Source organism: Pseudorca crassidens, chromosome 2 (genome assembly GCF_039906515.1).
Source record: "Pseudorca crassidens isolate mPseCra1 chromosome 2, mPseCra1.hap1, whole genome shotgun sequence".
Classification (NCBI taxonomy): domain Eukaryota; kingdom Metazoa; phylum Chordata; class Mammalia; order Artiodactyla; family Delphinidae; genus Pseudorca; species Pseudorca crassidens.
The window spans coordinates 76034715-76050907 of record NC_090297.1 but is presented as its reverse complement, the minus strand read 5'-3'; the positions used below and the strand labels follow the sequence as shown (position 1 = coordinate 76050907).

Below are 16193 nucleotides of genomic sequence, written 5' to 3'. Positions count from 1 at the left end.
TAACCCTTGGGAAATAAATTTTTTGGAAAGTAACAGATTTTAAGATCTGTTAAATTATAAAATACATACATCTTTTGTCCCAGTAATCCCTTAACAGGAGAATTTATCCTACTGAAAACAGTACCAACAAATAAGGAGTTAAATAAACTTATATAAGGATGTTTCTTGTAACATTGTTTATAATACCAAGAAAGAAAATGGTAAAAAAAAATTTTTTAAGTGGTGGGGGGAGAGATAAACTGAATGTTCATTATTGGCATAATGGCTGGAGAATTTATGATTCATGCATACTATGGAATATTATACAGCTATTAGAATGAGTAAGTCAAATTTATATTTATTGACCTGGAAAGATATTCTATGATATTAAATGAAAAAAGCAAGATGCAAAGTAACGTGTATACTGCCATCCAATATTCGATGAAAAAAAAAGATAAAAGAAAACTCTATTATGTGACATTGGTTTTTAGGAATTCCTGTTTATATACTTAATGTCCCAAGTGGTCAATGAATACACCTAAGTTTTGAATACAACTATCGCTCTATTAGAGATCTCACTATCAAAATATTCTGAAACCAAGGTGCATACAAAGCATTATCAGAAAATGCAATCCTTTGGAATCTTCTATAACAGAAAAGATAAACAATGAAAACTTTTAAGAGCAAAATGTTTAACTTTTTCTTTTTCTTTAAGCCATAAATGCAAAGTTTAATAAATTTGACTACACTGTAAGTCAAAATTCTGTGACAGATGACACCACAAAAGTTTCTGAAAAGTGATAAATGTGTTTAAGTTTTTCTGGTGCCAAAACAAAAATGCCTTTAATGTTGTGATTTTACCACTTACAGAAAACCACCACAGAGTTTTTTTGTCCCCTGTAGCAGAAATAAGCTATTTCAGTCCTTTCATTGAGTAATATAATTATGTTCGTTACACGGGTATAAACAAGCAACATACATTACACTAAACTAATTCCTTTGTGTCAGAAATTGAATTTTCTAAGAATGACATTCATTCTTAGAAATAAATGCAATTAAACGTTGGTATTACAGTTTAAAAATTCTATTCAAACTGCTACATCTTAGTGTAATGTCAATATAAAGTCCCAAGCAGCCTGGTATAATTAAAGGGGAACTTGATGTGGAATCAGACATACCTGGGTTCCAGTCCTGGCTCTGCCACTTACTAGCTATGTGGTCAAGTTATATAACCTTTGAACCTGTTCCCGCATCTGTAAAAATGGCTTTCTATGGTGTTCTTGGAAGATTAAATAAGAATATCAAATATGAAAGTGTCTAGTACAGAGTCTGATTGTCAAAATATGCCTCCTTCTGTGTTCCTTTCCTAAGGAAGATTACTAACTGACAACATCTGTTTTAGTATTGCCTGTTTCATAAGACTTTTTTTTAATCAAGACTGCTGATACGAAGTTATATATTTTATTTGCCATAATTTTGAATCTCCATTATTAGCTCCTTCTAGTGTTTTGTATCTGAGGCTCCTTTTCGAGAATTATTTAGTTTAATCCATATTTACTATTTCTAATGGAATATAAAGGTTCCTTTCCTGTAAAAAATCATGAAAAAACACTACTACCTGTGGCTTTCTACATCCTCAGATAACTCTTTCTAAAATCATTAAGGTTGTGCCTACAGAAAACACTTTCAAGCATTATGGAAAAAAAATGTTAGGCAACAAAGGAAAATTAAAATTTGAATTATCCCAACCTATTGTAATGTGTCTAAGAAATTCAAAGAGCAACACAACGAAGAATTAATACAAATTTTAATTTAATATAACTTTCAACTTTAAGAGGAGTCATTTTTTTCTCTGTAAAGCTGGATCATTAATCAGGCCACAATATGACGCTCAAAGCTGCTAAATAGATACAAACACAAAGAGTATATTGGCCAACCTTCAATATTTAAAGTGAATATTTTTCCATCATACAAGACTCATATTAATAAAATCATAGTAAATAAATTTGATATCTGTTCGAAACTGTACAGGGCAAGTTCTACCCTAGAGTTGAGGAGTGGAATTATTCCTAGCTCCTCTTCAAATTTATTTGCACTTCAGCTAGATTTATTTGATGCTCTTTGATACACTGCTCTTTAAAATGTCTCCAAGGCTTTTCGCAAAGTCTATCAAAACTGCAAATAGTCAGCTACTGTTTGTAATATTTCAATTATTTTCTGATACATTTTTCCTAAATATTAATCATCACCCACAGCAGCATCTGTTACTTCTTAGTCTAAATTACAGTGCTGCTGGTATTTTATTATTTGCATTTTGAAAAGTATTTTAAATGATTTTGAGGTGAAAGTGTACGCATAAAAATACTTCACATTACTTTTCCACATTCAAATTACAGCCTCCTGAGCTGATTTTTCAGTGCCATGTACGTTTTTAAATCAAAATGTACTGCTGACATTCTTTTAATATTCCCTCCCCACACCGAGCTCTTCCCAAACGCCGAAGTTCCCTACTAATCTGAAAGTACCTATTATCTGTGCATTCTTCGGGTCTTTCACAACATCACACTCCAACTTTTTGTACTTCAGACCTCTTCCGTAATTAAAGTAAGCACTGTTAACTCTTTAAGGTACTTAACCTATGGTAAACTTTTTGCACTCTTCCTTTCATAAACTTAAATCTGACTAAAGCAATTCCCCTTCAACCTTTCCTCCTAAATTCACTACACCAACATCGCCGCGAAGTAACGTACACACACATCCCTATTCTTAAGCTCAAAATATGGCAGTTTAGCGCCGCTAAAAAAGAATTTAAATGCTTGGATGCCTCGTTTCAGTACCTCACGGAAGCTTTATAGTTGCTTTCCTGTCCTACCTGGGGACAGCCTATTTCTCTCGTCAGTTGTGCGGTCCCTTGCTGCCCCCAGCACAAGAGTGCAACTCACTACAGTGTATTTCTTTTACTCACCGTCATTCCAGCATCTCCCTCCATTTCTGCGCATCTATCCCTTCGCGAACCTCCCCATCCCCAAAAGATTCCGTAACCAGGTGCCCACATCTCAAATTAGAATACCCCTCGCCTGACACTGCCGAGGCTTTCTGTACGACTTCTAAGAGAACACGTAAGCCTGAGCGTTTCTGTCTCCTCCAACAGTCAGTACCCGCTCCCCAATGAGTTCGCTCTTATCTTGCTCTTGATCCCCATGGAATACCTACTTCAGGGTAACCCTTTGGCTCCGGGAAGCCCAACCTTGCAACCTCTGCCCCGTGACCTCGCGAGCCCAGCATACCACCCAAGCTTAATTCACACCATTCTTGGAGCTTGTGTTCTCGATGCCCCTAGTCCCATCTCTCTTTGCAACCTCTTTCAGCCTCCTGCCGAGGAGCCAGATCTCAGGTTAGACAAACGCCCACTTGCTCGGGTAGCACTGCCTCCCTGGCCCGGCCGCTTCCACACACCACTCAGCCCAGAGTGGCACGGCTCCTCACCTAGCTTCGACCGGGACTCCTCCAGTTTCTGGATCTGGTTCTCCAAGAAGAGCATTGCCACTGCGAAGGCCACCACCGCCAGCAGCTGCAACTTGGGCGGCATCATAATCCTGAGGAGCCCCATGAAACCCGCTGCTCGGGATCAAGACATACCGCGGGGGGCGGGGATCGGGGCCCCGGAGGCAAAGGAGACGCCGGGAGGAGCCCACCGAGCCGGGAGAAAGGCAAGGAGAGCGCGACAGCGAGAGAAGCACCGCAGCGACCCCCCCTTCTCGCCTCCCCAGTCCCCCGCCCCCAGGCGCCAACACGAACGCCGCCGGTGTCCGCTTCTCCTCGGCCGAGTCCACGGCCGCCCCTCCAAAAGCCCGCGCAGCAAACACAGCGCGAAGCGGCTGCCGGGCTCTCGCTTCCCTCTACCGCCTCAGTCCCCGAGCCCCGCGCCCGCCTGCCTGCCTGCCTCCCTCTCTTCCTTCCTTCCCTCCCTCCTTTGCTCGCAGCCGCGCGCTCCTACGTTGCGGCTGCGGCTGCGCCGCCCTCGACCCCGCCCCCTTCCCATCCCCCTCGGCCACCACGCGCACGTATCCACGTACGCTGCTCAGCAACCAGAGGCTCCGCCCACTGCTCCCGTTCACTTGTGCTTATTGGACCGAAGAACCCCAGGGCTTAGCTCTTGGCCCGTGTCATGGTTGGTTTCCTTTGCCTAAGGTGTCAACCAAAGCGGCATTCGATTGGGTAAACTTGGAGAAGGAGGCAGCCCGAAACTGGCGAAGGCGGGGCTTCTTGGCTGCTTGAGGAAATGTCGTGAATGAAAGGAAAGAGCCCGGGGAAGCACAGATTTGGGGAGTCTAGGAAAATGCCTGATATGGTTTATCGAAAGGACCCAGCGACTTCATATTTATATCAAATGTAAAGGTATTTATTCATCTTTAAGCTTTTATATGCCCTTAGTTAACACCCGTCCCTGCAGAATAAGAGACTTGATGTTAACCGCCTTTAGCAGCCTGTTTTGGATTAGGCTCTGGAGTAGACGCCCCGAGCAGAGGGGTCCTCGGGGCAGCCGGAGACCTACGGAAGATGGCACCTATGGCGGCCGGACTGGATGGGTGCCTTTTGCCGGGTTTTGGGCTGCGGCTGCTGCTGGCGACTGTGCTTCAAACGGTGAGTGGAGGTCACGTCCGCTGCAGCCCCAGGGCGAGTGGGAGGGATTGCGCCGAGGAAAACTGAACATTCGGTCCCGTTTGGGAGCCACAGTTGAAAAGGGTGGGAGGATAGGGCTTCCTCAGCTACTGCTGCGGCCAGAGTGCGACGTGGCTTAATACCTCGTTTGATACTTATCTTTCCCCGTTCCGGGTTTCTAGCGGTTTTTTCTCCTGACTTTAGACTATCTTGAGTACAATTTGTAAGACACACCGTGAACGGAAAAAAAGGCACTAAGTTTTGCACAAGAATGAAGATTGTTTTTAAATTGGCAGAAATGCAAGGAACTATCGTTCCTTATGGCAAGGCTCCCAAATCTTAAAGCCCTGAGGTCTTTGGTCCAGGGTACACTTCCTTTTTACTTCTTTCTGTCAGTTGTTTGTGGTCTCTGTACGTCACTTTTAGACAGCCTTTAACCTCTGTTCTGTGGAATTCATATGCTGCTGGGTACACTTCAGTGCCATTTGTGATTTTAAACAACATTGTTGCAATAAAAGAAGCTATTCCATACTAAAGCATAATTTATTTTTGACATTGATTTTCTAAAATGATAGTTTTCATCTCGTTTAAAATCGGACGGTGTTTAACCAGGTTTTTTTTATTTCGTTTTTATCCATTAACAGAACAGATGCGTTCTTTATCTTTCAATGGGGAAAGGCTAAATTCTACTTATTTTCCTATTCACTCACAAACAACTTACTGTTTGTTAATTTCTCCTTAGAAGTTTTTAGTCCATGTTTATGTGAATAATAAAACTGTTTAATATACACTATGGTTGGAGTTTTTATAAGTGTCTTTTATCAGCCTAATTTTTCAGGAGTTCTCTGTATTGAACCTGCTGAGAAGTATTCTCCTAGAGACCTGGTTTAATTAATTTATCCAAGGTTTGGAGGAGTGAGGATCTATACCGAAGGCCCCTACAAACACCTGGGCTTTTCTTTCATCAAGGAGTTTAAAGATCCTGCCTGTCCTTTTGTAACCTTGCCTAAAAGGTGGATTCTTTACTTCTCTAATTAGCTTTACAGTACTCCATTATTCAGTCATTTGGTGCCTTAGAAATTACTGGAAGACCCCTTTCTAAACTTCGTACTCAAGAATTTATTGTCAGTCTTAGGTAATTTGAGTTCACCACCTTGAAAAGACAAAAAAGAATAACATTTCAAGTTGCCTTCTCCTGATTTCACTCTCTTTAACTGTTTCATTATCTGTGGCTGTGTAACCACCCCCAAAGCTTAAAATAACGATTTCTTGTAATTCTGTGTGTCTGCTGAGCAGTTCCTCTGTTGATTTCCTCTCGCCTCATTTACGCAGCTGTGCTGAGCCAGTAGGTCAGCTGAACTGAAGGGTACAGGATGGCTTCATTCTTAGTGGTGCTGTCTGTCAGCTAGGTTCCCATCCATGTGACATCTCATTCTCCAGTAGGCCAAACCAACTTCTTTTCGTGGCAGTCTCAGGGCAGCACTCCTACAGAGCAAAAGCTGCAATGCCTCCTAAAGCCTAGCCTCAGAAATCACATACGTCACTTTCACATCGCAGTGTTTGTCAAAGCAAGTCACAAGACCAGCCTGGATTTCAGGGGTGGGGATATGGACTCCATCTCAGCATGAGAAGAGTGACATAGTCACATTGCAAAGAAGTGTACATACCAAGGTAGGAGGAATTTATTATGCCCATTAAACAGTCTACCAAAGTGACCATCCACAGAATTCAAGCCAGAAACTTGGGTCTCATCTTCAACTCCTGCCTTTTCTTACATACCTCATATCCAGGTAATTACCAAGTCTTGTTGATTTTACTTCCTAAATATCTCTCAGATTCATCCACTTATTATTAATCCCTTATTTAGGCCATCAACCTCTCTCTCCTTAGAAATAACAGCCTCCTAGTTCGCCCTTTAATTATCAGAATCTAAGCTGTTGTTTTTGCCAGCTTCCCAATTGCCCAAGCTGGAAATTATTCATTTTAAATTCTTTTCCTTTCACTCTCTGACCCCAGTTAGTCATTAAACCCTTAAAAATCTCCAAGCCAGTTCATTTAATTTTACCTCCACAGGTAGTACCTAAATTCAGGCCCCATCTTTGCCTGGGATTGGCACAACAGCTTCTGTAACTGGTCTCCTGATCTCATTTTCCCCCGTTTCCTAATTCAGTCTCTGCAGTGCATCCAAGTCATCTTTCTCAAACTTAGGTCGGTCATTGTTAAAACTCCTCAATGGCTCTCAGTTGCTTTTAAGTTGAAGTCTATCTTCAGTGTGCCTTAACAGGACCTCTTTGACCTAATACTTGTTTGTTTCTCCAGGCTTAATTCCCAGCACTTACCTCTACTGGGAGAGCAAAATGGTAGAGGTGGAAAATTGGGGTCATTTTAGTACCTCTCACATACCATGTTCTCTCACCAGACCTAAAGTAAGGTGTTTAGATAAAATGCAAGGCTTAACTTACATCCCATTTCCAGATTTGCAGTCTTATATACCCTCTCCCTTACATGTTCTGTCGTCATACATAATGCTGTATTACAGATTCACAACTGCACCAAAGCTCTGTGTGTGGTTTGTATCCCTCCATTCCCATGCAGAGTGTAGCCAAAGAGAATACAGGGGCCACTTTTCTTTTATATATTGTTTTATTTTGCCTCACGTGTACATTTAAATCCCTCAGAGGTTTGAAAGGCCTTCTAGTTCATTAGTGTTTGTTCCTTGCTATCAAAGTCATTAAGATATCTGTAGTAGGTTATGTAGAACAGTGATGAACCCCACCCACTCCAACAAATACATAATGACTCTGAAAATATTTAGAAAGGGTGGTCTGAGCAATTCACCTTTTTGTTGAACTGTTTTAACTTCTCTAAAGCTTACTCCTGTCTCTTTCTTCTGTAATGACTAGTGTTTTTAAGAAAAGAAGGCAATAAAATCTTGAAAGTGAAAAGAGAAGTAGAGAGGACTGTTGGAAGAACTCTTAAGAAATTAGAAAAACTGCATTTCACAGTTAGCCTGAGGGGGAAGAAAGGCCAGGTGGAATAAGTAGCTGGCAGTAATAAAAATAAGCCAAAGCTTTGGAACCTGACAAATGAATAAAAAGGGAATGAAGGAAGACTTTCTTGGTGCCCTGAGGTTGAGCTACTGGTATTGGCAGAAGACTTAGCTCCTACTTTGTTAATTCACACCTCTGAGTCCTCAGACTAGACAGGTTGAGCTTTTATTACTGTCTGTGCCTCTGAATAGCTCTAATTAAAAGTTAGTAGCAACACATAGTTATCAATATTCCAATGAGGTGACAACGGGGAGGATATAAAATGATTTAATTAAAAATACATTCTGAGTATGCTTAAGCATTAGAAAAAAATATTTTTGTATGGCCTAAGGGAGCTGTTTTCTAGAGTGTCCCAGAACTAAGTGATACTCAATTCTTCATTTAGCTCATACATATTACTTCTTTCAGAAAGACACTGTAGGGATTTCCCTGGTGGCCCAGTGGTTAAGAATCCACCTGCCAGTGCAGGGGACACAGGTTCAATCCCTGGTCCGGGAAGATCCTACATACCACGGAGCAACTAAGCCCGTGCGCCACAACTGCTGAGCCTGCATTCTAGAGCCCGCGAGCCACAACTACTGAAGCCCATGGGCCTAGAGCCCATGCTCCACCACAAGAGAGTCCACCGCAATGAGAATCCTATGCACTGTGACGAAGAGTAGCCCCCACTCACCACAACTAGAGAAAGCCTGCGTGTAGCAACAAAGACCCAATGCAACCAAAAATAAACAAATTAATTAATTTAAAAAGAAAGGCACTGTACTGGAAGCAGTATAAAATGATTTTATGTGTTATTGATTCTGAGACACCACACCCCATCCCCTACGCCTACCCCCTTTTCTTCACAAGTTAACATCTGGATTGGTCTTATTTCAATGGGTGGCACAAGTGTCAGCATTTTTGTTATTTTTAGTGGTACATACAATAATAGTGTATCATGGATTCTGTGAAAGGTGGTAGTTAATAACAGAGGTTAAGGGTTTTGAGGGCAGGCCAGGATTAGAATCTTGATGCTGCCATCTAATGTTCGTTGTATTGTCTTAAGATAGATTACCTCAACTGTCCTAAGCCTCTGTTTCCTTCTCTATAAAATGAGGATAATACTCCTTTCATAGGGGGATAAGATTAAATAGAATAATGATGTAAAGTGTTTAGCAAAGTATCTGGTGCTTTGTAAGGGCTTGCCATAAAGGCTATGTTTCTGGTATTGTTTTCATGGGGTTCGTCTATAAACCCATGTATTTTGTCTCAGATTTGAAATCCGTTCAGAATTATTACATGAGAAACCTATGAGTTTTCTGAGTAAAGACTGGTTAAGAGACAGATAATCATGTGAATGTATAAGTGTAATAAAATGTATAGCTATACCAGGCTTTTGCCTGAAAAGGTGATGTTACATAATAGTTATTACAGCTTCCCAGCCAACAACCCTTATGTTTATAAAGAACTCAGTAATATCAGAAAAATAAATCAGTGACTAATGCAAAGGACTCTCTTAGCCTGTCAATCCTACTTTGAATTGGAGAAGTCATAAACTGTTAAGTGGTTATCCCAATCAGGGTTATCTCACCCAGCCCTTAAAATCTATGTCTTTCTTAGAAGGGTGGCTAATTATTTTAAAATTTAGGAGAATTTCCTGGCGGTCTAGTGGTTAGGACTCCAAGCTTTCACTGCTGAGGGCGCAGGTGCAGTCACTGGTCGGGGAACTAAGATCCCACAAGCCACATGGTGTGGCCAAAAATAATAATAAAACAACAATAAAATTTAATATTTGGCCTTACTGTGCGCATTTAAATGCTGTTCATTACTTTCTGATAGTAAAAAGGTGGGTGGGCATAATTTAATTTTGAACTCTTCTATATTATTTAGAATTTGGTACTTACCTATGAAGTGCTTAAAAATATGTTCTGATGTTCTTAGATTCAACGCCTTAAGTCTGCAAAACCAATGATATAAGAGAAAAATGTAGTTCACTCATGGAACTCAAGATACATTCTAGGGCTTTCCTGGTGGCGCAGTGGATAAGAGTCCGCCTGCCAATGCAGGGGACACGGGTTCGATCCCTGGTCTGGGAAGATCCCACATGCCGCGGAGCAACTAAGCCCGTGCTCCACAACTACTGAGCCTGTGCTCTAGAGCCCGTGAGCCACAACTACTGAAGCCTGCATGCCTAGAGCCTATACTCCGCAACAAGAGAAGCCACAACAATGAGAAGCCTGTGCACCGCAACAAAGAGTAGCCCCCGCTCACTGCAGCTAGAGAAAGCCGGCGCACAGCAACGAAGACCCAACACAGCCAAAAGTTAAAAAAACATAAATAATAAATTTATTTTAAAAAATTTAAAAGATACATTATATCTCCCCTACGCTTATCTCTATCCCATGTCTAATATAATGACTTAAAAATAAGTAGTGTTTTGTAGTTTTTAAGTGTGCTTTCACAGTGGAAGGTGGGAATAATTCTAAAATTTATTAAGTACTCACTGTGTACTGGGCAGGATACAAGATGCTTTCTGTACTTTTTCTCCTTTAATCCCCAAAACTTTGTGAAGTGGTCATTATTCCTATTCAGAAATTAAGAAGTAAGGTTGCTCTGTGCTGATATTTGAATCAAGATGTCATCAGACTCAAATACATGTTTTGCATGTTCATGCTACCTGTCACTAGGTGCTCAGTAAATGCCAGAATAAAACCAAGTATTATGATCCCATGATTATTCATTTGAGATTCTTGATTTGTAAAACAGCTTTGGTAACAATTTATGTTTGTTAAGCAGTTCACAGTTTCAAAGTTATTTTATTTTTATTGCCTGTTTTAGTTACCATGGCTACAAAACAAATCACCCTAAAATTTAGTGGTGTAAAACCATTGTTTATTTTGCTTTCAAATTTCTATGGGTCAGCAATTCAGACAGGGCACAGCAGGATGGCTGTGTGTTCCATGGTGTCTCAGACCTCCGCCTGAGACTGAAAGACTAAAATGTGAAGGCTTTTTACTCACATGTCTAGTAGTTGATGCTGGTTGTCAGCTGGAGGCCTCAGGTGCCTCTACATGGGCCTCTCTACATTCTCTCTGTAGTTTAGGCTACCTTACAGCATGGTGGCTAAATTCCAAAGTCGAGTATTATAGAGAAACAGATAACAGCACCTGCAAGCACTAGCCAAGCAGAAATTGTTTCCTTTTTTATGGCCTACCCTCAGAAATCATGTAGTATCCCTTCCTTTACACTCTGTTGGTCAGAACAGTCACAAGCCCCTGCCCAGGTTGAAGGGGAGGGAACATAGACTCCCACTCCTCAGTGGAGGACTGCCAGTCACACGTGGGATGATGTGTATATATTGGTGTGGCCGTTTTTGGAAAAAATAGAAATTAACCTGTGAAATTGATCAAGCAGATCACTTTACTAGTAAATAAATTACTCAAAGTGCTAGTATAGTAGCAAGAGTCTTAAGTCCCTCCCACTAGACTGGGATACTTGATCTATTTTGATATATTATGATATACAGTCCACATTTTTACTGAGATAAGGTAAAAGATGTATGTATATGGTATCAAATTAGGATGTTGACTTACTGTTAGGTCAATGGGAGGATCAGCATTTTGGAAGAGTATGCCAGCAGTACTTAAAGTTTTTCACATTGGGATATGCCTTTGGGTTTTAATCTGCATGATTAGTCAGCTGGTGGGCCAAATCCAGCAAGCCTTGTTTTTGTAAATAAAGTGTTACTGGAACACAGACACCCATTCATTTATTATTGTCTGTGACTGCTTCTGTGCTGCAGTAGCTGAGTTGAGTAGTTCCAACAGAAACTATATAGCCACCCAAGACTGACATAATTACTACGGGGCCCTTTACATAAAATTTGCAGGCCCTTGGTCTAGAAGATCAACCAGTCACAGTCAAACAATCTGAAATTCCCCCTACTTGAGGCTGTGGTTTTGACCAATTCATTTGCTTAACACACAGGAAAATTAGCACAAGTGCTGGAAATACAGAGAAATAACTTAATGCTTGCCCTTGAAAGAGTTCACAATATTACCGGGAAATCAGACAATCCTAGATTTACATAGTACAGTGTCATGAGTGGTGCTATTTTACAGCTGTGCATAAATTTCGTTCTCAGAAAAAACAATGGCTAAATACTGGGATCTGATTTTTTTCAGAGAAGGCTTCCTAAGAAGACTGATATACCAATCGGGTTCTTAGAAATAAGTAGAATTTAACAAGGTGGAAAAGTGTAAAAGAGCCTTAGAGTAGAAAAGTATGAGCAAATGTCCATTTGAGTAGGGGTTTTATATTCTCAGGTACTATAGGAATTCATTATAGCTGAAAAGTAGAATGGAATTGGAGACATAATGAGAGATAGGAGTAGCTGACCATTTAATCCACTGAGGCAGGAAAAGATTTGAGAGCTCTTTAAGAGACAGAATTGTCAAAACTTGTTTTTTTAACAAACAAGTTAATTGATTGTAAGAATGGTGAAGAATGTGGAGTCTAGGATGAACTGACCGGGGCAACTAGGTGGTCAGGGAAAATGGTGTCATTTTGCCAAGATACTGAATACATGGGAAGGAATAGATTTAAGGAGAAAAGATGTTTCACTTTTGGAGAGTTTGAATTTACAGTGCCTGTGCAACATCTAAATGAGATCTCAGGTAGGCTGTTGGCTTTGGAAACTTGACACTTAAAAAGACTTGGGAGTTTTCAATAACTGAGTATTTGAAGCCATGGAAAAGATGCAATTCTCTATAGAAAGTATGCAAAGCAAAGAGAGAGCCAAGAATAGAAATGGGAAACAACATCATTTAAGAGATAAATAGCAGAAGAAGGAGAGGGAAAGCCATGGAAGAAGCAGCTGGAGCAGAAAAGTTTTGAATGCCATTGCATTTAGTGATTTTTGGCATGTTTAGCTAAGTGGTGTGGTGGGATCAGAAACCAGACTGTAGTAACAATTCAGAAATAACAGAATGTGGGGAGAGCAGTTAGAACTATGGGTCTTGGGTACACTGAAGGTATGAGTTATCAATGAAAGTAAATCCCTGTGGAGATGGCAGAAGACAGAAATTAAAGCAGAGGTACAGGTATTGACCTTAGACAGATGTAGGTATGCCACACTCACTGAGACATGAGAGGAGAATGGATAAAGGAAGAGAATAGTTTTGGAAGCCTGCTTTTGCGAGTCATTCTGTTTGGTTACTTTACATAAGTCATTTCATTTAATCTTTACTGAACTCTATTTTATGTGGGATGCTTCTTGCTTTATCAGTGAGGAAATTAAAACTCAGGGAGGTCATCTTGCCCAGAGTCACACATCTTGTAAGTGGTGGAACTGGCACCTAAACCCCGAAGTTTTATTTTTGATGTGCTCCCGCTCTCCCCAACTTCATCCCTTTCTGTACTCTTCCCCTGCTAGATGTGAATTAAGATAAGTTTGTAGGGTGTAGTAGGGACCTAGAAGTTAATGTTACTCCATACATCATATGAACAGGTGCTAAGTTCTTAAAATAAAATGGAAATTCATTTTTCTTCAAAAGATATGTAATATATATATCATAAAGAAATAATATATGATCTTTTTTGTTAATCCGTGTTTTAGCCAAGCTGTAATATGACAAATTTTTAAGAAAAAAATTTGTTGGGGATGTGGGAAGAACCAAAGCCTCATATAAAGTTATAAAGTATAAAAATAATTAAGAATTTGTCTCCAAATGAGGCATTTCACTAACTGTCTTTAATGTATTAGATTTTGACAATCCTAGTTTCTCCTTTTTTGGAAGCTTTGTGATGTAAACATGAAGTTAAGGGGGTTTTTTCCCTCATTTTTTGTTTTCAGGTCTCTGCGTTTGGGGCAGAGTTTTCATCAGAGTCTTGCAGAGAGTTAGGCTTCTCCAGCAACTTGCTCTGCAGCTCCTGTGATCTGCTTGGACAGTTCAACCTTCTTCAACTGGATCCTGACTGTAGAGGATGCTGTCAGGAAGAAGCACAATTTGAAACCAAAAAGGTATTGTTTTATAGTATCTCTCTTCCATTATATGGTTTAGTTTAGATAAGGTAAAATGTTAAATTGCTTAATCAACTTAAATATAAAGAAGTCTTTAACTTTTACATTTTGTAGTTTTAGAAACTCAACTGATTTCTTGCAGACCCATTAGATCAATCAAAGCAAATAGGGAGGAAAAGTATGGTTACAGATTGATAATACCATCCTACCATGGTTGTCCAACAGAAGGGAAGCAGAATTACTATAGCATGCCTAGATTGTAAATCTATCCAGTCTTCCTAACTTCCGGCCGCATAAAGCCAAAGAATAATTAATTAGATGCTTTTATTCATTTGTAATAAGAACCCAGTCTTATAGTGAAATTTGAGATGAAAATAAAGCACTTATTCTCTGGCACATAATTGTCAACAATAAATTATAACTTCCTTTTTTTTAATAAATTTATTTATTTAATTTATTTATTTTTGGCTGCGTTGGGTCTTTGCTGCTACACGCGGGCCCTCCAATTGTGGCGAGTGGGGGCCACTCCTCACCACGGTGCGCAGGCCTCCCATTGCGGTGACCTCTCCCACTGCAGAGCACAGGTTCTAGGCGCACGGGCTTCAGCAGTTGTGGCACGCGGGCTCAGTAGTTGTGGCCCACAGGCTCTAGAGTGCAGACTCAGTATCAGTGGTGCACGGGCTTAGTTGCTCTGCGGCATGTGGGATCCTCCCGGACCAGGGCTCGAACCTGTGTCCCCTGTGTTGGCAGGCGGATTCCCAACCACTGCGCCACCAGGGAAGCCCTAAATTATAACTTTTAATCTGGTTAACAAAGAATATGGTCTGTTAACAATTTGCACATCTATAACTAATGTTTCCTGATACCTAATCTCACCTTTAACACCTGAGCACAGCCAGGAATAGGTAGTTCTAACAGTCCAATAAAATCTGCTACTGTTTTACCCACTGTTCAGAATAATAGTAAACTTGCTCAATTTTTAAATCTTTTCATTAAACCCTTAGACTTCTTTAATTTATAAAGTAGACTGAAAAGGTCATTTATATCATCCAAATAAAGCTGAATTAATGAGGTCCTTGTGTTTGAGAAAAAAAATATTAGCATCTCTCTGCTTTGTTTCCTTTTAATATTCTCTTTCAGTTGTACTTACTGAATCCTGTTTGAGGCATTATGGTTTGTAAAGCTTTCAAACAGTAATTGTATCTTCTCATTATTAGGTAGTAAAGGTTTACTTCTAACACTGAGTACAGTTTTCTAGTTCTGTAAGAAAAACAAGCTGACAAGCTTTCACCATGTTAGTGTTCAACCAGAATTTACACTTGATTTCTCAGTTGTAAACCTGAAATTCCTGTGTCCCACAAATGGCTTCCAAGTCTTCCATGTTTTTCATTTTCTTGGTTCACATATACCAATGATATATTTTAATGTTTAGAAAATTTCCATACATATAAGTTAGTCTTTATTGCAAGTAAATAAAATCTAAACAAGTTTTTAAAACTTGATTTTAAATAAATAGATTTAAGACCTAGACCTAACTAGTTTAGTAGGACCTTTCCCTCTTGTTTCTTGTTTCGTTTTATCAATGACATATTCACATGGGACAAATTGCTGAAGTGTGATTCATCCTCTCATCTTTAAGCTATTATTCTATGGTCTGTACGACTACTCAACTAACAATGATTATTTGTGAGACACCAAACTTACAAGGATTGAATAACAAAGGGTGTTTTATAATAAATTATCACACACCCGCTTTGTAATTAAGGGTAAGTTGAGAAAGTCTGCCCTTTGACTGATACCAGATGTGCCTAAACTGTAAACCAAGTGCATATAAAAGCTTTTACTAATTGCCCCTTTAGTAATTCTTTATAATATTACCAGTTTTATGGTATAATTTTTTTGTTTTTTTGCCATGCCGTGTAGCATGAGGGATCTTAGTTCCCCAACCAGGGATGGAACCCGAGCCCTCTGCAGTGGAAGCACGGAGTCTTAACCACTGGACCGCCAGGGAAGTCCCTGTGGTATAACTTTAGTGGAACCAAACTTCAGTCACACACTTCGCAAATTCATTATATTCCTGTTCAGTTTTCATTATTAACTGAGCTATGTATTGCTTCTTCAGCAATAATAGTAGGCAAGTAGTCCATCATTTAATATATGCCTAACTAATTACAAACTGAAATAATTATTATATCTCAGTGCAAGTGAGCCTGTATCCTAATGTACCTTTTATACTGTACCCATTGTTTTTTTCTTAAGTCCTTGCCCATAATCTGTTAAGATGTACTTCTCATTAAGCATTTGCTAGCACAGTGTTGTACAAAATAAATGAATGTTTTTTTTTTTTAATAAGCCTAGTGGAACTAGAACACTTAAAATAGTACTGGAAATAGAAAAGTAAGGCATGTCAGGCAAGCCTCCATTTAGATGCAAAATGCATTCACGTATAGAAGTGGTACTTGATTTAATCTGTACAGTATTGCTCTCTGGATTATTGGTAC

The 16193-nt window shown here is 39.8% G+C and overlaps 2 protein-coding genes across 4 annotated transcripts in view; one reads left to right on the top strand and one right to left on the bottom strand.

Moving 5' to 3' along the window:
• The window catches only part of HS2ST1 (heparan sulfate 2-O-sulfotransferase 1), a 186647-nt gene extending 182665 nt beyond the window's left edge, over positions 1 to 3982 (bottom strand). The window contains exon 1 of one of the 2 annotated variants that reach the window (XM_067726790.1): positions 3466 to 3982. In XM_067726790.1, coding sequence (XP_067582891.1) covers positions 3466 to 3589 — 124 coding nt within the window. In that variant the 5' untranslated portion in view covers positions 3590 to 3982. The remainder of the gene's footprint in view (positions 1 to 3465) is intronic. The other variant, XM_067726791.1, reaches the window with a different exon arrangement.
• A 247-nt stretch (positions 3983 to 4229) lies between these two features.
• Positions 4230 to 16193, top strand: part of SELENOF (selenoprotein F) — a 38157-nt gene continuing 26193 nt past the window's right edge. The window contains exons 1-3 of one of the 2 annotated variants that reach the window (XM_067726788.1): positions 4230 to 4377; positions 4466 to 4623; positions 13525 to 13692. In XM_067726788.1, coding sequence (XP_067582889.1) covers positions 4540 to 4623; positions 13525 to 13692 — 252 coding nt within the window. In that variant the 5' untranslated portion in view covers positions 4230 to 4377; positions 4466 to 4539. Of the gene's footprint in view, positions 4624 to 13524; positions 13693 to 16193 lie in introns of both variants that reach the window. The other variant, XM_067726789.1, reaches the window with a different exon arrangement.